We start from the raw sequence: 24859 nt of genomic DNA, 5'->3' as shown, positions 1-24859 counted from the left end.
CAATGGCCATCAATTCTCTGTATTTCCTCCTATAACAGACAATACGCTATGCAACATACAAATATCTGTGCGTGAGGTCGCCAAGCTAGAACCTTGATTCCAGTAAAGTAACTGGCCCTGACGGCATTCCAGTTATAGTGCTGAAAAAGCTCCAACCAGAACTTGCCCCCATACTTACAAAACTGTTTAAGCGTTGCCTTAAGGAGAAGTGCTTTCCAACACCCTGGAAAACCTCATCAGTATGCCCTGTATTTAAGAATTCAGGTGAAAAGTCATCTCCCTGTCAGTGCAGACCAATAAGTCTCCTGTGTCATGAGTAAGTTGTAGGAATCCATATTAAATAAAGAAGTAGTCAACCACCTCAACAGAAACAACCTTCTTAGTGACATGCAATATGGTTTCCGCTCTGCAAGATCTACAGCAGATGTGCTAACGGTTATATCACATAGGATTAGTGAATCTCTTGACAAAGGTTTTCTTTCCAGGGCAATTGCTCTTGACATATCGAAGGTCTTCGATAAAGTATGGCATAAGGGCCTACTTCACAAGATTTCCAGCTACGGTATTACTGGAAATGTTTTCTCAATCATTAAATCATTTCTCTCTGATAGGTTTATAAGAGTAGTGGTTGATGGGCAGAAATCAGAGGCCCACAGTATTAATGCTGGAATCCCCCAGGGGTCCATCCTGGGCCCAACTCTCTTCCTGATCACATCAATGATCTCCCAAAACACATACTTAAATCATTCATTGACATCTATGCTGATGACACGACCATCTATGGCAACACATCAAAGACCGTAAATGACAAAGTTCTCTCTAATTCTCTCTCCTCTGATTTTGAGCGCGTGGTACAATGGGGAAAGAGGTGGCTGGTCACTTTCAATGCATCCAAAACCAAGCTTCTATCTTTACATCATCAACGCTCTGATCCCATCTGGCATCAATTAAAATGGATGGCTCTCGTCTTGGGGGAGGCTCCATGTTTTGACAAGCTTCTGGGTTTGACCTTTACTCCTGATCTGAAATGGAACACGTACATCAAATCTGTTGCCAGGGATGCTGGGAAAATGGTGGGATCCTTCTACCGCTCCAGAAGATATCTCACTACTGATGCAATTCTCTATCTGTATAAAAGCCAAGTACATCCCAGGATGGAGTACTGCTGCCACATCTGGGCAGAAGCTGCTAAAAACAGCCTATCCTGCCTTGACAGAGTACAAAAAAGACTTTGTGGTTTGGTGGGGGATGGCCTTTTCTCTTCCCTGCAACCTCTCTCCCACAGAAGAGACGTTGCGAGCATGTCTTTGTTTTATCGTTATTTCCATGGCAAGTGCTCGTCTGAGCTCCAATCTCTCGTCCCCCCTCACCAATTTTTCACGAGAAACACCTGTCTGGCTAAAACTACTGTCAATAATTTTCCCCACTCTTTATCTGTGCCTAAATCCAAACGTAGATTCCATGAGCAGAGCTTCTCAGAAGTGCACGATTGTGGAACTATCTTCCGTTCGCCTGTTTCCCTCCTGACTACAACTTGGATGTCTTAATTATTAAATTATTTCTCTCTGATAGGTTCATAAGAGTAGTGGTTGATGGGCAGAAATCAGAAGCTCACAGTATTAATGCTGGAGTTCCTCAGGTGTTCATTCTGGGTCCAACTCTCTTCCTGATCTACATTAATGATCTTCCAAATCACATCCTTACATCATTCATAGATATTTATGCTGATGACACTACTATCTATGGTAACACATCTTACTGTAAACGACCAAGTTCTCTCTGATTCTCTCTCCTCTGATCTTGAGCAAGTGGCACAATGGGGAAAGAGGTGGCTTGTTACTTTTAATGCATCTAAAACCAAGCTTTTATCTTTACATCATCAACACTCTGATCCCTATCTGGCATCAATTGAAATGAATAGCTCTCATCTTGGGGAGGCCTCATATTTTGACAAGCTTCTGGGCTTGACCTTTACTCCTGATCTTAAATGGAACACATACATTAAATCCGTTGCCAAGGCCACTGGAAAAGTGGTGGAATCCTTCTATCTATCCAGTAGATATCTCACTGCTGATGCAATTCTCTATCTATATAAGAGCCAGGTACCTCCAAGGATGGAATACTGTTGCCACATATGGGCAGGAGCTGCTAGAAAAGACTTGTCCTGCCTTGATAGGGTTCAAAATAGACTTTGTGGCCTGGTGGGAGATGTCCTTTTCTCTTCGCTGCAACCTCTATCTCACAGAAGAGATGTTGTGAGTTTGTCACTGATGTAACGTTATTTTCATGGAAAGTACTCAACTGAGCTCCAATCTGTGGTCCCCCCCCTCGCCAAATTTTCACAAGAAACACTCGTCTAGCTGAAAACACTTTAAATAAATTTCCCCACTCTTTATCTGTGCCTAAACCTAAACGTAGATTCCATGAACAAAGCTTCTTTCTTAGAACTGCACGCCTGTGGAATTGTCTTCCGTTTTTCTGCTTTCCAGCTGACTACAATATGGTTGTCTTCAAGTCTAATGTAAATGAGTTTTTGATGAGCCATTCTATATAAGTTAACAAATTTACCGAATTTCCATCAATAACGATTACTATATTGTCCAATTTCTACTGCACACTCTTTAACCCTTATCCTTGAGTGGCCTCTTGGCCTTGATAAGTGGTGATGCCTATGTAAAAAAAAAAAAAAAAGAAAAAAAGTATGCTCTCATCCCATCAACCATTGAACTGAATTTTACCTAGTACCTTATCCATTACACCATGTTGTGTAATGTATAAATTACTAGGTAAAATTCAGTTCTAAGTGACACTCTTCTGGAGGTTGTAGGTTCAATGCTCACTGTGAGCAATACAAAAAATATAATTAGGAATTACTTCTATCCAGTCATGGCTGACAGAATGAGAGCTTGCTACCTTTGTTGATTCAAAATTTTGTGTGCAGATTTCAGTTTTACAAGACACACTCGTAGAAGGTCGGAGATGACATCAGCCAAAACACTGTGAGAATAACACTCATGAGGCACCAGCCCAGATGTGGCAACAATACTCCCTATATAGGCGAATGGTAGCAATGTAGAAGTACAGGATACTCTCTGGTGTGAGTACTCTTCTCTGCTAAAATTGTCTCGTTTTACTTTTTTTCAGGGTCATAAAAACCAGGAAGTATTTGGATTCACTGCTCGTGATCATGGAAATGTATTAATATGCCATCTTCTGAAATGTCATTCTGAAAGTGTGGTAAGTTTTTTTTTCTTTTTTCTTTCAAAATCTTCACCGATTCTTAAGCCAATTTAGGTTTGTTTTACAATCCACAGAGATACAAAAAAGTGATAAAAAATATAACAAATGTCGACTTAGGCAAGAAAAGTTACTCTTTTACTTACCTGGGAAATTTTTAGTGTTTTTACTCATATTTAAATGACTTTTAAAAAATTATGCAAAAAAAAAAAAAAAAAAAACTCACCCAATATATGTCACAGTAACATATATTCGATGGGTTTCTAACAGTATTTTGTATACTTTTCTTATTTTTAAGTCCTCATCAAACCTTCATCTATTTAGGAATCAGTTCACCGCCATTTTTCTTGTCTACACCTATCGTTAGACACTGTATGTTTTTCAAACCGATTAAGCATTTTAAAGTGAGTAAAAGAACTGAAATCTTTTCTAGGTAGGTAGAAGAGTAACTTATTTTGCCTTTGTTAACATTTATTTGTTATATTTTTTCATTTTTCACCACTTTTTTTCTCTGTGAATTGTAAAACAAACCCACCAATTCTTCAGACTAAGAAGTTGATAATATATTATCTTTACACTGCCATAGTTTCCTGTTCTGCACGTATTTCCCTATACTGTCTGAGGTCATTAGAAATAAGCATGTCTTTAAGACTCCCATTGTATTGTTGAATAATCCAGATCTGCTAGTGTGACGTCAAACAAAAGTTGGTCACAAGTCTGGATGCAAAGGCCCGAGAAATGATGTCAAAAGAGGTCAAATTGTAGGATGTAGAATCGTCAGAGATTGGGTCAGTTAGTTTGACCCACATTTCAACTCAATACATGATTGGATGTTGACGTCATCTCGGCCAATAAGAAATGGCAGACAACAACAAGATGAGAGCGACCATGAGACGAGAGTGACCACGAGAGGCGAGCTAAGCAACACATTCTTCTCCACTTCCCCACCCTCAACATGCATGCCATCACACTTGTCAAAACTGTCATTTGTAAACTGAAAAGGTTATGCTGAATAAAAGAAATATTTTTATAATCAACTGTGTGTGTTTTTATTATCACCAATGAGTGCATAAATCAAGAAATGGCAAAAGAAATTAAATAGACTGAAAACATATTTGACAATCAGCCACAGCAAATATAACCGTATTCTCTACGTAGAATGCATGTCTGCGATATTCATTGGTCAGGTTTCATACATCGTCAAAATGTGTACATATGCCGGCTAGATTCTTCCCTTGAGTAACAGTGGTAATGCGCTATTATTTAGCAATGGCAAATGTTCCCGCCTGTGGAACTCTGTTCCATCTGCCTGCTTCCCACCTGACTACAACTTGGATGTGTTCAAGTCCAACGTTAACAAATTCCTAATGAACCTCCCCCTTAAGTAAACACTTCATCAAATCTCCGCACTAACGTACTGTACTTGCAATAACCCTTATCCCTGAGTGGCTTCCGGGCCTTGATAAGTGGTGACCACCGTGTAAAAATAAAAAAAATAAAAAATGTTCCCATCTCTCCAGCACCTGCACCACCCTGTGCTCCAATGATATTACCCAAGCAAATCATCAGTCATCAACAGCTGCAGGAAAAGGTACTCTTTCACTAAAACAATGCAGCGTGTCAAAAGTTGATTGCAATGATGGCAAAACAAACTGTTTTTACACCCACTTTATTTTTTTAAAAATCTGAACTTCAGCAACAACTGACTGTTTACAGGCCTCAAAAGAATGCTACAGAGAAAGATTTGAAGAAATGATAGAAAATGAGGTTTTACTTTGATACATCATCAAAATGCGTACATATGCCTGATAGATTCTTTCCTTTATTGACATTGGTAACGCTCTATTATTAAGCAATGGCAAAAATTTCCCTGAGTGTACTCTATCAAATCCTAACTCTTGCACTTCACCACCCTGTGCTCCAATGATGTTACCCAAATAAACCAAACTTTGTAACAACCTCAATAGTTAATGCATGTAAAAAAAAAAAAAAGAAGATTTTTAATGAGAACTGTTTAATAGGAATACACCAAGATATAAAAGTAGTTTTAATCCTTACAAACAATTATGAAAATCCAATGTTTATCAGTTATGAAAGGCTTTAAAATTTTAATAATTTGAGTAACTTAGAATTGGCATCTATTTTAACTAATCAAATAATAACTAGCAGAACCCATGGAAATTCCACGGTGGTTTAAATTTATATAGCACATTATAAATAAAAAATAAAATAAAACAAATAACAACGAATTTAAAACATTTTTTTAACCTTTTAAAGCTAAAAAAATTGGTTTAAAAAATGTAGATTTTTTTTAATGAAAATTCAACACATTTTGTTTTGTTTTTTATGAAAAAGTTTTAAGATAAATTATGAAGAAACAGATGTCCATTCACTTGCACAGTTTTTTATTTTAAAAAGAAACTATAATAAAAAAAAAAACTTTTTCTCCTTTCAGTATGCCCTCTTTTTAAAATAAAATAGCCAATTTGAATCCGTGAAGGCACGTGGCGGGGGTGTGGCTGCTTGGCAGTGAAGAAAAATGTCAGTTTGTCCTCACTCTGTGACTGTTCTCCCTCGTTGTCTGCTTCCTCTATTTTATTGGCACAGATGACGTTAAAACATTCCATCATGCATTATTTTGAAATTCCGGTCACCTGGAGATGTTGTCTGTCAATAATGCGGTATGAGTGAATGCAACTGGTTTGTGTTCTAAGTTGAGTGCACAGAGGTTGAAGGGTTGAGGTTAACAGGTTTCAAACCCATTGACTTTCACTGACAATGCGTGCACCTGCATGCAGCAAGGGGTCACGAGGCAGGTCAGTGTTTTGAGTGCAAGCCGGTTAACAGGGGTTGTCATCCCACACACACACCTTAAAATAATAAGGGGGCATACAAGTTTGTTCACACTGTGCTAAGAGAAGATCAGAATATTTAACCAAGATGGACATCAAGACAGTTCACCACCTTCACTATAGTCTAGATGTTGCTCTGTGACTTTTGGTTATTCCCTAAGCTCAAGGAAAACCTAAGAGATTGTTGTTATGCGACAATTGAGGAGATAAAAGCGGCTGTGATGAAGGTCATTGACACGGTTACACAAGAGGACTTCCATGGGGCATTCCAGAAGTTGTTGGAATGGTACAACAAGTGCGTAGCAGCCGGAGAAGATTACTTTGAAGGGGACTAGTGTTTCATGTGTGTACTATCAATAAAAATGCCTATACAGGAGAAAGTCTGGAAACTTATTGAAGGCACCGCGTAAATGATTTATCTCAGAAATGTTCACAATAGTTTGACTCCTGCATATGCACACTAGAACTTCCATTTATTTTCTAAAATTTCATTTAATCTTTTAAGTTTCTTTATATATGAATATGTTGAATATGAAAACTAGTGGATACACATATGCAAATATGTTTCAGTGGTCACTGAAACCTAGTTGCATATGTGTAGCCACTAGTTTTCATATTCAACATATTCATATTGCTCTGTCTAAACATTGAGCCATCTTTGATTGACACAGTTTGGTTTTGGTTTTGTTTAAATAACTAAAAAATACTACCAATAATATAATATTATATATATATATATATATATATAATGTGTGTGTGTGTGTGTGTGCGTGTGTGTGTGTGTGCATGCATAATTTTTATTTAAATCAAAATTGAGATGAAATTGGTGATTAAAATATGAGGCACAATAAATAAACATACTGAAACGTGCAAATAAATAAATCACATTATATTATTTAACCTGTAAATAAATAAATCTCAGAAATGTTATCAAATAGTTTGACTCATAAGTGCATAACAGTAAATCAACCCATTTATGATGAAGACTTTCTTTGATTCCATTAAGAAAAATTATCTCTTTTTGCAGCTTTTCATGATAACCTTTAGGCAGTTTTGCCCGTCATCAATCATTCTATTAATATCCTAAAAATTAACTCTGTGTGATGGATAAAAAAAAAAAAAAATTGACCATTCTAAAATCGTAGTAATCTGAACAATTTGCCCAACACCGTAAGCCGTCATTATCAACTCTTTGCAAGATTTTATGTGGCACAGGTCGTTCCATGACATCTCTGACTCTTGACCTCATAAGAAGAAAGATGGTAGTTGTAGATCAGAATTGATTGCTTGTGCAAAATTTTCATAAGAGGAATGAAAATGCAGATGGCATCGAAATATTTATGAAATGCACCATTTTTTTTCAGTGAGCATTCACTCTTTACTGGCAGTATTCTTTGCAGGGTTAGTAGAAAAATGTTGACATCCTCCTACATACAGCGCTTGGTATTCCCAAATTGGTCACCCATCTGGTAATGTCTGGGAAGTAATTTTTTATGGAAATCTCTCCAGACAAGGCATGAAGCTACTTGATGCAAGGAGCTAAAAAAAAAAAAAAAAACTAATTCAAGGTCAACGATAAGTGTTAGATGGAATAGATTTTGACCTAGAAAACAGCCATTCTTCCTTCTTCATCGTTCCTGGAATGTGAGGAGTAAAGGACAAAATAAAGAAAGCGGGCATTACGTCTCTGATAAAAGTAAACCCAAGAACCACTTTCTATTCTCATAAAGTATTTCTATGTTATACGTTAAAAAATATTATCTCCCATTAATACAACTTAAAGAGATGTTCGTTGTGAGAAGTGAAAATGCTTTTTCTTTAACAAAAGATATAAAACCCTATTGAAAAAAAATATTGGAATGGGATGTAGCAAGAATGTATGCAGGTGCATAAAAATAATGTGAAAACGGTATTTCTTGCATAAGGTTAGAGTAGTGGGGAATTCCATTAAAAGTAAAAAGTTTAGAATTAGTACTTCTGTGCCAGGACTTTTTTAACCACCAATATTAAGAAAACAACTCCAAGAAGAAGAAGAAAGAAAGGACAGAGACGTCACTATCCACTGAGCAACAACTTATGATATGTCAACGAAATAACTTTAGAATTAGACCTATCTATCAGAATAGCATCAAGCAATAAGTCAACAAGATACATTCTCTTGTTGACTTATTGTTTGATGCTATCCTGATACATAGGTTTAATTGTAAACTTGGTCTGATTCTAAACTATTTCTAGCAAATAAGCTGATAAAATCTTTCTCTTTTATTTATAGACCACACGCACAAACGAGGGAGAGAGAGCAAATGTGCCTTACAACAGCTGTTCTCTCTCCCTATAGGGAATGTGTTAGGGATATTATGTCTGTATATATCATATATTTGGGGGAGAAAAGAAAACCTTAAAAACATTCAATTCTAATCATATTGTGTTGTCTGTAATTTTTAATAACTTTGGCAGCTATTATTACATATATTCCAATAGACCTTTCTCACAATATTGTCATGACTCCTCTTGTACTCTTTTTTAGCTAACTTCTATCATGATAGCATCAAATAATAAGTCAACAAGAGAGACATACTGAATAAGCTAATTAAACCTTTCTTTTTATTTTTGAACTGCACACCCGAGTAAGGGAGAGAGAGCAAATTCATGACACTATTCCATCTTTCTACAGGGAATAAGTTGGAGATATTATGTATGTATATACCATATACTAGAAAAGAAAAAGAAAACCTTAAAAGCATTATTAAATCCAAATGCCCAATTGTATTGTGTTGTCTGTAATATATATATATATATATATATATATATATATATATATATATATATATTGTGTACAGAAAGTTGTTAGTTGAGACAGATCATTGGTACCGTCGGTTTCAAGCCCGATAATAATGACCGTTTAAGGTATCCTTATGAGGCTCTCTTCAGCCAATATATATATATAATATATATATATATATATATATATATATATATATAATATATATATATATATATATATATATATATATAATATATATATATATATATAATATATATATATATATATATATATATATATATATATATATATATAAGTGAATGTGTCTCTGTGTGTGTACATTTCCCTACGCAATAACTCTGTCAATTGTAAGTCTACAGACTCGAAATTTGAGATTTTGGAAAATCTTTGTGATCGGTTTTTGGCCAGAAATTTGGTTAAGGGGATCAAAGTACAACGATTTGACCTTTGAGAACTCTACCAAACTCCTACGACAATTTTGGGTCCAAACACTTGAAATTTTAGATATGGGTTCCTTGGACATGGGTTTAACTTAATAACTCAATTTGAGCCGAAAACAAATGTTAAGGGGTCATAATAAATGCCGGGTTGAAATGCTAGTGTTTTAATAAATTTGATGCTGTTATTAAGGAGATGAATGCAATAAAAGGAAATAGAGAAAGGAACAGTTATTTAGTATTCTGTAATGAACTTTCATCTCTGTTGCTTTTCAAAGAAATTTCTCATGAAAAGTACACAGATTTTAAAGTCTGTATTATTTTATCGTGGCACAAGGCAGCGGTAAGTTTTGGGCAGCAGCATAAGATGTCTGACAAAAAAAATAAAATGAAAAAATTTCCATTACAAAATTATGTTCAGTTTTGGTTTCTCTTTTGCTTTAATAAGCAATAATTTTAAAGATTACAATATAAGATATTAAGAAAACTTTTCTTGAAAATATGTTCAACTAAACATATATCATTCTATTTGATTTGAAATATATATTATTCTATTTGATTGGAAGTAAATATCTGTGGTCATGAGGGGTGGGGTTGTAGATAATGAAGTATTCTTCTTGAAGAACTTTCTTAATCTTTTGAAAGAAACTTTGTTTTTGAATTTTCCTCTTGGCATTTGTCCATTTTGTTTTCTTTTTTTTTTTTTTCCAATTTTTGCAGAATTCTTGCCAATGAAGCTCATTAAGAATTTTGCATCATTTCTTGTTTTTGTTTGTGATGGGGAAAGAGGCTTACTGTTTTTCATGTTTACATTTTTTTATTTTCTGGTATGAAAAATAAAAATCAATGTATTAATACGCTTATTCAATTCGATTGTTATCATCCTGAACATTCCTTAAAATAAAAATGGAATATTCTAAATCGGACCAACTGCTATTATGCTCAGTTCCCTTAGAATGAAAATGGAATATTCTAAAATGCTCAATAAACAATTGTTTTAAATGAATAAGTTAGTGATGGGTGAAGATCACAATACTAATAAATCACTTATTGCCAGCCAGTGTATGGTGAGTGCAGATCACAATAAGATATTTATCACCAGCCGGTATCTAGTACTGTATGAATTTGTCTAAGCATTTCGGTAATTTATATTTTTAGATACAGATATCTAAAACTATAAAGATTGCAGCCATGGAAGAATGCAAGAAAAATTTGTTTAAGCATTAAAAGTAGATTTTTTTTCTTTTTACAAGGGAGTCACCACTTTCAAGGCCAGAAGGCTACTCGAGGATAAAGGTTAATAACTGCAAGGTGGTAATTTAGTAATCGTTAATGATATAGATTGGGTAGAATTTGTATTATTTAAGGGGATGGTTCAACAAGAACTTGTTTACATTGGACTTGAAGGCTGCCATGTTGTAGTCAGCAGAGAAGCAGGTCAATGGAACAGTGTTCCATACGTGGGGACAGTTCTAGGAAAGAAGCTTTGTTCATGAAATCTGCATTTAGATTTACACACAGATAGAGAGTGGGGAAAATTGTTGATAGTGATTGTAGCTAGTTGAGTGTTTTTTTGTGAGAGTTTGACAAGGGAGGGACCATAAATTGGAGCTCAGACGAGTATTTGCCACATAAATAACAATAGAGCAGAGACAAGCTCGCAACGTCTCTTCTGTGGGAAAGAAGTTGCAGGGAAGAGAAAAGCGTATTACCTACAAGATTTCAGAAACCAGTTTTGAACTCTATCAAGGCAAGATAGGGGGCACCAAGCAACTCCTGGCCAAATGTGGCAACAGTATTCCATTTTAGGACGTACTTGCATCAGTAGTGAGATACTTACTGAAGTGGTAGAGTAATCCAAACGTATTGTACTGAAGCGCCACTCACCCTAGGCGTCAGTAGATTAAAAAAGCACATTTTCGACACCTGCTTCTTTTCGCATATAATCAAGGTCAAAAAGCAAGTGAAGTGACCAAAGATATTTGTGCTGTATATGGAGAAAATGCTATAGCTGAGAGAACTGTTCGAGATTGGTTTACAAGATTCAAACGGTAATTTTGACCTCAATGTTCCTCATTCCGGAAGGCGAATCAAGACGAAGACCAACTCAAGGTTTTTTGTTTTTTTAAGGAAGATGACCATCAGGGATGTAGAGAATTGTGTGAAAAGATGAAGTGTGATTTTGCGACAATTTCATGCCATCTTCAGTTGATGGGATTCACACAAAAACTTGGAGCTTGGGTACCACATAAACTTTTGCCGTTAAAATTCTTTGATTTTCTTAAAGAAAAATGGCAGGAACTTATGTAACAACCTTATATATATATATATATATATATATATATATATATATATATATATATGTATATATAGATGTTTTTATTTGTTTTTGTTACCGATACTTTTTGGATGAATTCAAGTATTTATACAAAAGTGCATTTTTACCTAAATATGAGTTGGAAATAATTTTCCCTTTAACCAATTTGGTACCCCCTAAATGTGGAACACGTATATATTATTTATTTTTAAAATATAATTATCCACTGACACATGTTTTATCATAATCTATGAAATCTATTGGAATTAAAATGTTTAATGTTTAACAAGAGACAGATAATTGCTGTAAATGACTAGGAATCAAATATGAATTTTGTAGGATGAACAAAAATAGATTAGCTTAACTTTATTATATAGAAAGAAAAAATGTTTGTGGGTGGACAGTGAGAGAGAGAAATGATTTTTATCTCTCTTTTATTAGCAGTGTCTGTGTCGTGTATCCAAGCAATCGTTTGATTCATTGGCTTTCAACTCGAAATAAAACATTCCTCTGAACTGCAGCTGCAAATAGCTTTCTCCTGCTGCATGTAAAGTGAATTCACCTCTTGTTCTCTTTGGAATCAAATCTATTTGTGCAATTTTCGCTTCTTTTGGATTCCGTACTCTTGAAATGTCCCTCCTCCTCCTTCATGATGGCACTCAACGTTGAACAGTTTTATCATTACCCACCATTAAAATTGCTAGCCTGTCTTTGCTCTATCATTATTTTCATGCAATGTGATTGTCTGAGCTCTAATCTATATAAAATCACTTGTGATCACTTGCAAAACTTTTTACAAAAACACTCATCTATTTGAAACCACTATCAATAATTTCCTCTACACTCTATGCCTAAACTTAAATGTGAATTCCATAAACAAAGCTTTTTTTTCTAGAACTGCTCACCTGTGAAACTTTATTCCACTGGCCTGTTTTCCAGCCGACTGCAATATAGTAATCTTCAAGTTCAACGTAAGCAGGTTTTTTCATATTATTTGGAATCTTCGGACTACTGTTCTCATCGTGTCATTTTCACAATATTTCAGTTGATGTAACCTCCAACTTTCTTTACATGTATCTTGTCGAACTCAGGAATTTTGACAGAATTTTGATGGGAACCCTTTATTTACTTCATGGGAATAGCATGCTCTGGTGTTTGACTGAAGCGTTGTGAAAATGACACTCAAAATGAGAACAATAGTCCGAAGATCTCAAATAATACAAATAACCAATCCTCATCTGAACAATTCAAAAACGTAAACAGGTTCTTGTTGAACCGTCCTCTGAAGTAATCAAATTATACCAAATTTCCCCGATTACTATGCCATTGTCTCCATGACTACTCTACACTCTGTTCCGTCTGCCTGCTTCCCACCGGACTACAACTTGGATGTCTTCAAATCCAATGTTAACAAATTCCTGATGAACCGCCCCCTTAAGTAAACGCTTCATCAAATCTCCACACTAACGTAATATACTTGCAATAACCCTTATCCTTGAGTGGCTTCCGGGCCTTGATAAGTGGTGATCACTGTGTAAAAAAAAAACAAAAAAACACTCATCCACCTTTATCCTAAAGTGGCCTCCAGACCTTGATAAGTGACTCCTTTGTGACAAATATAAAAATAAATAAACCACTGATATTGATGATACAAAATGCTGTTCAAATCAGCAGCACCCACACTCACTAAGATTCAGGAAATCTATTCTAAGTTCCTTCAAGGAACAGAAATTTAGTCAAACCTTAAGTCCACCATTTTGCTGTTCAATAACTTTCGCTACCTACTCCCTCCCTGTTTTAGCAGTATGATCTTCAGCAGTTTCATCGTTATGTTATTTTAGAGTACTTGTCCAGAATTCCCCCATATTAACAAAAAAAAAAAAAAGAAAAATTTGTATGTACCAGTGTTAAAAAGAAACTGTCATATTCCAAAAATCATGTAAATTGATCAAATAGGTTTATTTTATAAAGTAATATTAAGCAATTAATGGCAGTTCATAGACATAACAAAAAGTTTGAATTATGTTGAGTTATCTCCCTTTTTTATAAAGACTATTTTCAAAATGGCGTTGTGAGATGAATGCACCAAACATCTGGTTTTTTTTACTTTTCTCTTTGCAAAACTCAATCATGTTCTGGAAATTTAAAAACAAATATAACAATTTTCCTTATAAAACAATCAGACTAAACACCACAAATGAATACTTGAATATACAGGTTGTCTTAAAAAATGTACTCACACTTCAACTGTCACCAGCGTTGTCTGGACGATAATGGTCATTAATTCGAACATGATCTTTCAACTATATCATTTGTCTTCTGTATACAAAACAATTCCATTGCACTCTATGTTCATAAATAAAAGATTTATCGTCATTTGAAGTATGGGTACATTTTTTTGAGACACTCCGGATAGAGAACTTGAAACATAAAAACTTTTTCCTAAATTTCTAGATTCGGCATTAAATAATCTAAAATGGGTTGATATGCCGTAAAACAAATCAACCATCTCCTAACAAAATACTCTCCATTCTAGGATTGTCTCTCTTGATTATGATCTTTCCAGTCAACAGATAATTATAAATAGTTATTTAGTTGTGTACTAAACTATTCTCAGTTAAACAATGCTTAATAAATTAAATTCGTTTCTCAGAAAGCTAGTCAGATAGTTTTCAACAGCAAACATCAGAAAAAAAATATATATATATATATATGACAAAAGTCTATATTCCAAATTTCAAGATGTTGACCATCTTACTGTTTATTTAAGTATATTGACATGCACAATTCTTGACAACACTTGTTTCATAGCACAGAATCGTTCGTGTAATTATGTTAATTCTTGAATTTATTCCGCCCTTAACTCATCAGAGGAATAAGCATTTATCAACTTTAAAAGAAAGTAAAGGAATATGTGCATGATTACATAATCTGAAAATTGGGAGAGAAATTGCAATTATTTTTTAATTTGTTACGCTATCTTTGAATTTTAATCTAATATATAAAACTCTCTATGTCTGTCTGTCTCCATTTTTTCAAGCTCTATCTCTTTCGAAGCTAAAAGTTGCAGAGTGGCGCTAAGGGCTTCAAATGATTGGATTTTTTATGAACCATTCTTTTATGAGTCTTTTGCCAGTTAAAATAGTTTTTAAGAAGTAAAAAAAGGGGTCAAAATTGAAAAGATCGTTATACATTTTGTATGTTTATCTTAGTTTATTTTTTCGAATTTTGAATCAGTTCATGTGCATGTCACGTTTATACAGTGGTAACGTCACCAGCTTTGAATGCTAAAGTTTTGCTTTCATTTTCAATTCTAGCTGATGGCACCCAAATACTTTTTTTTTTTTAACTTTTGAAATCACTCCTCTTAGAATAATATATGAAATCTGAACAAATAAAAATATCATATTTAAGCATATCTTATGCTTGCCCCCCCCCCTCTGCTAGTGTCACAAAAGGTAAAAATTAAGTTTACATGTCAAAAGCTTCTGCAAACTTAAAAAGAATATAATAATTAATATTTATCCCAACCAAATAAAAAATTTCAATACAACCAAAATAAGAAATAAAGCTTGTCATAAAAGAACACAATTAAAACTGTAAATTATCATTTACAAGAATTTATTGTTGAACAGGTTGCTCAAAAAGAAATATTAAGAATTCCTTAATCCACGGAGTTTTGAAGAACTCATTCTTTTCATCAGAGGAAAAATTTTATGAAATACAAAAAGGAAATAAAAACTGCAAGATGAAAAATGCAAATAAAAGGATATACAATTGCTTCAAAATGTGAAATGGTCATAAGATTCAATGTTCTCATAAGTAGTAATCCGAGTTATGATGGGCAATATTGATCCAAATAAAGAACCCAAAATGAGTGTAATCCAATTATTCTGTAAAAAAAAAAAAAAAATCCAATTCTGTGTAAAAAATTAAAAAAAAAAAAAATCCAATAATTCTGTAAAAAAAAAAAAAAAAAAAAAAATCCACTTATTCTGTAAAAAAAAAATAAATATCCAATTATTCTGTTAAAAAAAATATCCAATTATTCTGTAAAAAAAAAAAAATCCAATTATTTTGTAAAAAAAAAATTTTTTAATCCAATTATTCTGTAAAAAAAAAAAAAAAAAAAAAAAATCGGTTTGCAAGCTAAGGAGGAAGAGAATTTTTCAAAGCATTAATCATCATCCTGCTGCCTTAGCCAAGATAGAACTTACTACACCCTTCCAGTATTCCCTATCTGTCATGGCCCCAAAAAGATCTTCCTGGGAGATGAATGTATCTCATTGGCATAGAATATCCTTTTCTCGATGAGGGTAGATGGGCCACTCTTAAGCTGTTGTAGACAACCCATCTATTGATGGTATCATGATAAAAACACCCTTGATAGCCCTAATGAAGCATCAAGTATCCAGTCACTGACAAGATTATGAACTACACAAAGCGTTAAAGTTATTTTTTCAATTCGAGATGGAGTAGTTGATACAAGAAACTTCCAGAACCAGTGAAAAGTTTGAAATGTTTTTGTCTCTATTTCTACTATTATATAAAAAGAACTTTGTGTCTGTAAGTTCGTTAGCTATGGACTCGAAAATGGCTGGGCCGATTTTTATGAAATTTCACACAAAGGTACTTTATGTGTCTGGCAATATTCTTTAATAGGTTTTGCATTGGAATGTCTTCGATAAGTATCAATAATCAAAATAATCCAATAAAAGAAGGAACAGGCGATTTGGACCAAAGTTAACACCATATGCAGCCTTACATCACAAGTACATTTAAGAATAGTAATTGTCTGTATTTTTGAGATGAGGTGTTTTCATTGATTGAGATTGTCGGACTGACTTCCTCATCTTGGTGGTTATAGTCACAACGTTTCGGCCATTTTGCCTTCCAGTCTTCATCAGGTGTTTTTTTTGTATCGAACTGGGGAACCGTTTGTTAGGAGTCTCGAACCCAACCCTTTATTATTATTACGGGGATACCGTGTTCGGACTCCAGCTAGGCTCTGGGACATAGTTGCTGATTCTCTGTTTTGAATGTTACTTTTCACTGCCTTCGTTCAGGGTTGAACTCAGCACCTTTGGGTAACTGTAAACTTTGATACAGCGTCTACTAGGACCACTCGTCCTAGTGACACATGGCTGAGTGGTCCTAGACGTTGTATCAAAGTTTACAGTTACCCAAAGGTGCTGAGTTTAATCCTGAACGAAGGCAGTGAAAAGTAACATTCAAAACAGAGAATCAGCAACTATGTCCCAGAGCCTAGCTGGAGTCCGAACACGGTACCCCCGTAATAATAATAAAGGGTTGGGTTCGAGACTCCTAACAAACGGTTCCCCAGTTCGATACAAAAATACACCTGATGAAGGCCGGAGGGCAAAACGGCCGAAACGTTGTGACTATACATTTAAGAAGTTTTATTACTACACAAGCCGAAAAGTCAAACATATAATTGCAACAGTAGGTTCTTTTATATGAGAGGGGTGTGTTCGAAATGATTGTTTCTGTTTAGAGCACAACTGAACCATGATACGTGACTTTTTCATTTTAAGCTTTAATTCAAGCCTTTATACAAATGAAATAATTTTATAAAAATTAACAGTAGGTTCTCTACAATGCAATGTAGACTAAGTAACTGCGGGGAGGTATGTGAAGCTTCCTCCAGGGGCCCCCAACTAGACAGGCAATTAATCGATGTGATGGAAAAATGGGCAATTTCACTAATGTTGATGACAATAAAAATATGGGAGTGTGAAACATTCGTTGTTCATCATTTAATCCCTTAATCCTGGGGCTCTCTATTAGTGTGTGTGTGTACGTATTGTTTTGGACTTTTAAGGGTCCTAAAGAAAGACAAAACAAATAACGAGAGTGGTTACACATTAGTTTGACTGTAAATTGTGCATAACACCCCAGAGGCATATTCCCTCCGTCTTTGTAGTAAGTGGAAGAGTTCAGTGTAAACTATATGGTGGGCATCACAATATTTTAATAATGATTAATATGTTTAGAAGTACAAAATTTATACAAACATTTAAACATGATAAGCGGAAATCTCTCATCAGGAGAAAATCGGTAGCATACAATAATATTTTTTTTTCATTGTAAGCTATCGATTTCCTTCTGATGAGATGATAGGCATATTTTTTATGCCTATTAGCGTGACCACGTGGTTGAATACCGGAAACTTTCTATACCTACAAGTTGATCAGGAAGTGACGTTACGCTGTTATGTTCACTGGCCTACTCTCTCAGTGGTGGTGATTAAACTCCTCGAACGTCTGTTTCTGTTATTTATTCATTTTTAATGGAAGATTCCATCTTTTGTAATTTGTTTTGCATTTAATCTACTGCGATGCATCAATCATCATCATCATTCTATTTTGATATAAGTTTCATCAGGGCTCGGAGAGCGTTCGTTAATGACCTACTAGATATCATGTTCCAACCAGGTCTTGTAATTTATGCAATAATACTATTGGGAAAGCCACAATTTCTCTTCAACTATGGGTAAAATAGCAACTTATGTTCAATTAATCCCATACAATAAATCGTTCACAATTTCAGGTGTTAATATGCTATTAAAACAGAAGCATTATCAATCGGTTAAATATTTGGTTACTCATTTCTTTTTTATATTATTATTATTTAGTATTCATTTATTAAGTATTATTCAATGCTTTCCATCTGAACAACCTCCGGAGTATTTTCAAGGTCAAATAGAGTGATCGGGTCCCTATGTACTTGGCTCCCGACTAGTGAAAATATCAGGTTTTTAGGTGGTGAAAATCCAGCTCCCCAAAAAGAAGCACTTTGTATTGGGACAAAATAATTGTCTCAGTCTAGAAGGATTTCTCTTTCATTGACCGAAAAGTGAAAAGATAGAGTATTGTATCAGAACAGATATTACATTTTGATCCTAGCCAAAAAAAACAAAAAGATATTTCCCTGCTTTCAGGTAACAAATGTCTTCATTGTATTTCAGCAACGACGACTTTGTTGGATTGGACATGTTGATACTTACCTGAGATGTTCTGATACAAAACCTATCTAAGAACACTGCCAGACACATAAAGTACATTTGTGTTAAATTTCATAAAAATCGGTCCAGTCGCTTTTCGAGTCCATAAAGAACTCTCTCTCTCTCTCTCTCTCTCTCTCACACACACACTAGTGCTTTTTATATAGAGAGATCAAGAAAGATTATCAAAGTTTATAAAAATGTTGTTTGTTTTTTTTTTTGGAGGGGGGTAGACTTAAGAGGAATGCTTTCTTCGTGTAAATGTCTTGAATTGTTTATCAGAACAACTTTAGAACAGCGAATATAAAAAAAATCTCAAAGTATCAAAATTTTATGATAAATCTAAAGAATTAACAATTTTGTTGTCTACCATTTAATTACGCTGGTTTACAAAATAATATTTTTTGTCCTAGGCCGGTGGTTTAGTTTTGTTTCGTTTTTTTTTACTAATTTGAATGTCCTGAATTCAAATTTATAAACAATTTTTAGTTTTCTGTATTTTAAATAGTTTCATTTTAGCATTACAGAGTATAGACGTGCTTATTTCAACAGTTTCACCAGCTTATTACAGATAAAACAGGAATATGAACATTGACAGAATAAATGTACTATATAATAGTAAAATTAAATCATATGTAAAGCAATAATTGTGCGTTGTTGGAAATTGTAAAACAAATACAGGGTGACTAAAAAAAAACAAAAAAAACGGATCTCAACTCTAATAAGGCCCCGTTTCTTAGTGTTTTGTCCGAATGAAATGAAACTTTGGTCATAACTAGTTTATTATATTCAAAACATCACATCAAAACACTAGGGTCTTTGGCCTTTTTTTCTCCGTTCTACAGCATATGTTCTAGATGGCCTCCATTTAGCGTTTGTTTTTTTGGGGGTCACCCTGTATATACTCAAAAGATTGTGTAACACAATTACCGGACAACAGTGCATTACTGGCTGTTGATTGAGACGTGTTGGTTAAGCTTAACTGCTAAATTCATCTTGATATATATATCATCTATCTATATATATATATATATATATATATATATATATATATATATATATATAAGTGAACGTGTCTGTGTACATTTTCCACCACAATAACTCTGTCAATTTTCAGTCTACAAACGCGAAATTTGATATACAGGGTCCTGAGATTTGGGAAAATCTTTGTAATCCGTTTTCGGCCAGAAATTCGGCTGTTAAAGGGTCAAAGTTCAACGATTTGACCTTTGAGAACTCTACCAAACTCCTCTGACAATTTTGGGCCTAAACACTTGAAATTTTAGATATAAGTTCCATGGACATGGATCTAACTTAATAACTTGATTTGAGCCCAAAACAATAAATGTTAAGGGGTCATAATAGGGGCAAAGTTTTTTAAAATTTGACCGCTTCGGTCTCTACCAAATTACTCAGACATTTCTGTCTAAATGTTTAAAATTTTACATAACAGGTATTCAGAGATAGGGCAAGCTTTTTAATCGGTTTGGGTCGAAAATTTGAGCTACCAATATATAAATGTATGTATGCATGTTTGCATGTCTGCCTAAAACTTTCGACAGAGGAAACAGATTTTTACAAGATCAGTATCGTTTTAAAGTTCGACTTTTCAGATGAGAAATATCGAGAAATTGGCTAAAAACATTAATATCTTCATCTTCAACTGGGCACTTGTCTACAGGGGGGGGGGCGGGTCGCTTTTTTCGCCGATATTTTCGAAAGTCATCCTCTCCTTTTGATTGTCTAGCCTTAATTAAAACCTACGTCACTGTCACTTCCAGTTTGGTGGTGATCGTAACAGCAAAGACGTCAGGTTTTTTCCCCGTTCTTTTCCTCCTTTGCGGTACGGGTTTGTAGCCTGCCTTCCTACTACCACTTTTTTTTTTTTTTTTTGCTCAACATACACCTCCAAACACCCGGGCAACGCCGGGCACCCATGGCAGTATAATCATGCAATCACTTTACATTTATTGCATAATAACTAAAAAAAAAAGGAAGTATCTAAGATTTGGAGGGAAAAAGTTGAGGTGGGACCGAATTTTAAGTGACATTCAGCATCCGATATCTTCATAAGTCTTTAGCAACTTCTTAATACAGGCTTCGTAATTTGGTATGTGCGTGTTACTAAAGAAGCCATGACAGACTGACAAATGTTATCCATGTTCTCAGTTCCTTTCAGGTATGAAGCTCCTCAAAATCAGTAATCTTTAGCAATTCTTGGATCTGAGGTCGGACAAAGATGCCTTCTTTGAGCTTAGCAGCACTGAGACCTGGGAACACAGTAGACGAGTGTTGAAAGGCAGCACCATTTTTGTCTTTGACCTTCACGAAATTCTTCATGAAACCAAGTCTGATGTGAAGAGGAGGAAGGAGCACTTTGTTCACATCACAATAAGTCACACAAAATCAGAAATTAACCCTGAATGCATATAAGCCTTTATGTACAGTATGTGTCCAAAATATAGCGTTTGCATATTAAAAAAAAATAAAAATAAAGGTGATAAGTAAAAACGGCTTTCACATCTGAATTCAACACAAATTAAGTTAAAACAATTATTTTGTGCTTGTCTCAATTTCTTTGTTAACTTGTGTTATTAATAATTAAAAAAAATGTCTGTATTAATCAAATTGCATGACCACTCCTCGTGTGTCTGTGTTTCTCACCTCTATGTAACTTATACATATTTTTTTTTTTTTGATATTATCTGTTGAAATAAATATTGCAATAAAGTAATATTTTTTAAATGCCCATATTTATATAAAAAAAAAGTAAATTACAAAATTAAACCCACCAGAACTCACTCAATTGAATTTGTATCACAGATCCGAATCCTCTATATATCAAGTTTCAAGTTTGTAGACCAAAAATTGACAGAGTAGCTTGGTAGAGACCATTCCTCTCACACACACACAGAGGCAAGGTAACTTATATTAGTTGGACTCCTGTTCTCATCTCTGCTATTATTCGCACAATATTTTAGAAGATGTAACCTTTGTGGGGATTCATGACAAAAGTAGTAAAATTCCCAACTGGATGTTGACCCGTCGGTTGTCACAGACAAAGTGTAAATTCATCACTATGCATTGACTCTACACACCCATCCAATCAAAAAGAGAAAAATAATAAAAATTAATTAGTCAATGGGAATGGGGTGTGCTAAAATAACATTTAAAACTAACTGTGGGAGCTGGCAAGGAGAAAGATAAACCCAGGATTTTTGTAAACGAGTGGAGAGAAGGAAACAAGACACTAAGGACAGGACACAGGTGCAGTCAAGCGAGAAGTTACCCCACTTTCTCGGTAAAAACTGGAAACGGTCTTCTCTGTGACCGCTACTTTATGAGCATTCTCCCTTTTTTTTTCCTTCATTTATTTTGACATCTTACTTTTTATTATTCTGAAAGGTGACGACACATGAAAATGAACCTTTTTGAACACGAACATTCAATCTAGTCTTTTATTGTTGATAAAAGTAGTTAAAAATCTTAAAGTAATAAAAACAAATAAAATGCAATTAAAATTGTTTGAAATTTATCTTAACAAAAAAGATAAGTGGAGCTTAAATTTTTTTTCTTTCCAGGTTGACGAAATAATGATGTCTGTGAAATGTGCCTTTAAATCTGCTTTTGAACAAAACAAACTTCAGATGAATCAGATCTGCACTATGTGCCCCTTGCACCAGCTGCAAAAATTATGCCAGGAAATCAATGGTAAGTAAACAAAATATTTATATAAAGAGGCCATCATCAGTGCCCATAAAAGCGTTAATCCTTCAGGCTGGAAAAGCCTGCATTTCAATCATCTATTTTTTATATATTTTTTAAATTTATTTTTCAGATCCTATTGTTCAATGGAGGGTGTTTACATTCGAACATATAAATCGTGGTATCTTCATACCAGTATAATTGCTTTAATAGCATTAATTTTTGTTTAAAATACAATCAATCATAAATGACCTCCCTGATAAAATTGTCTCTAAGATGGGTATATTTGCGATGATACCACGCTCTATAACAGGCATGAGAGGAAAACGAATGAACACATATTCAAGGCAATGGTGGAAACTCTAGAGGAAGACCTCCGGTCTGTAGTGGAATAGGGACAAAAATGGTTGGTAACATTCAATACTGCCAAGACTAAGCTTGTTTCCTTTAATAATTACAAAAAACCTTCTCAACCACTAATAGCTATGGCTAATGATACATCACCTGAAAGTACTTCGTTCAAACTTCTTGGCTTAACGTTCACAAGGAACGTGAATTGGAATAGATACATCCAGAGCATTGCTGCAGCTGCTGCGAATAAGGTGGGCTTTCTCTACCATGCTAGAATTTATGCCTGAAAGTATCCTGTATCTCTGCAAGGCTACTATTTGCCTATGTATAGAATATTGTTGTCACAATTTGGCTGGTGCATCTGCTACTAGTCTCTCCTGGATAGGGTTCAAAAACGAGTCACTAACCTAATAGGTCCTGAACTGTCAGCTAGGCTTTAACCTCTGTCCCACCAACAAAATGCTGCATCACTTTGCCTGTTTTACAAGTATTTTAATAGTAGATGTTGTGACAAACTATAAGCCCTTGCACCTCCTCGACGTAAATACTCCCGACAAGCAGCAAAATCCCACCCCTACACAGTAGAGATCCCTAGAGCCAGAAAGCCTTCTACTAGTTTCTTCCCCAGAACTGCTAGACTTTGAAATTCCCTTCCAGGTTCCTGTTTCCCCAACTGTACTGACATGCAGAAGTTCAAGTGTAATGTAAACAGACATCTTACTGCTCAACTCCCTACATAGTATCCCTGCAATTCATGTCCCAGATAGTAGCCCTCTACATCAAAGTGGCATTGTGCCTTGTTTTGGGTGAAAATGCAATAATAAAAAGAAAGTAATAGATTAATGTTTTAACTAATCGTTAATGTATTGATTTTGACCGTTTTTGTTTTCTGCTTTTGACTTGTTTCTTCATGCTTCACAATCACCTTCATTTTTTATTTCAGTTCTTGGCTGTAGTAAAAAAATTGGAGATATTTTAAAAATTTGTTATAAAAATGTATATATATATATATATATAGTCACACACGTTAGCTAGTAGACCCAGCAATGGCCAGGAATAAATGATGATCAACGAATGTTTGACTCTCCCATATTTTATTGTCATCGAAATCAGATAAATCACTCATTTTTCAATCTGCAATTATAGTCCATATTGCACTGTAGAGAACCTACCGTTGACTTTATAAAATTATTTTTATATAATGGCTTGCTTAAGTTTAAAATAAAAATATCAAGTATCATGGTTCAGTTGTGCTTTAAACAGAAACCTTCATTTCGAATGTTCCTCTATCATATCAAAGAAAATACTGTTGATTTTATATGCCAGGCCTTTCTGCTTGTGTGTTGATAATGGCTTGAATTAAAGTTTAAAATACAAAAGTCCAGTATCATGGTTAAATTATGCTCTAAACGAAAACACTAATTTCGAACACGCCCCTGTCATGTAATAACTTACTGTTGATTTTATATGTTGGGCTTTTCTGTTTGTGTGGCAATAAAGCTTCTGAAATGTACTTGTGATGTTAGGCTGTGTAGGGTGTTAACTTTGGACAAAATCGCCTATTTCTTCTATCGTCAGATTTTTTTTTTTATTATCGATTATCAATATTTATTGCAAATATCTTAAACCTATCTTAAAACACTGCCAGGCACATAAAGTACATTTGTGTGAAATTTAAAAAAATTGATCCAGCTGTTTAGGAGTCCATAAGGAACGAAGTCACAATCATGCACACACGCACACACAGACACACACACACAAAGTTCCATCTATATAATAGTGTATCTATATATCTATAAAAGTGAAAGTGTGTGTGTACATTCTCTGTGCAATAACTCTGTCAATTTTAAGTCTACAGACTCGAAATTTGATATACAGGGTACTGAGATTTGGGAAAATCGATGTGATCGGTTTTCGGCCAGAAATTTGGTGATTAAGGGGTTAAAGTTCAACAATTTGACCTTTGAGAACTCTACCAAACTCCTCCGACAATTTTCGGTTTAAACACTTGAAATTTTAGATATGGGTTCATTGGACATGGATCTAACTTAATTTGAGCCCAAAACAATCAATTTTAAGGGGGTCATAACAGGAGTCAAAGTTAAAAAAATTGACCACTTTTTTTTTGCTCAACATAATCTCCAACGCCGG

The 24859-nt window shown here is 34.5% G+C and overlaps 1 protein-coding gene across 7 annotated transcripts in view; it reads left to right on the top strand.

Annotated features, from left to right (window-relative positions):
* LOC145253622 (TBC1 domain family member 1-like) overlaps positions 1 to 24859 on the top strand; it is a 386800-nt gene that overhangs the window by 245180 nt on the left and 116761 nt on the right. For all 7 annotated transcript variants that reach the window (XM_080112951.1, XM_080112952.1, XM_080112950.1 and 4 more), the window contains exons 3-4: positions 3145 to 3237; positions 22234 to 22363. In XM_080112951.1, coding sequence (XP_079969077.1) covers positions 3145 to 3237; positions 22234 to 22363 — 223 coding nt within the window. The remainder of the gene's footprint in view (positions 1 to 3144; positions 3238 to 22233; positions 22364 to 24859) is intronic.

Source organism: Euprymna scolopes, chromosome 3, assembly GCF_053919585.1.
Source record: "Euprymna scolopes isolate OS-2025 chromosome 3, ASM5391958v1, whole genome shotgun sequence".
Lineage (NCBI taxonomy): Eukaryota > Metazoa > Mollusca > Cephalopoda > Sepiida > Sepiolidae > Euprymna > Euprymna scolopes.
Note: the sequence above shows the minus strand (reverse complement) of the source record. Positions and strands in the feature narration are given on the sequence as shown.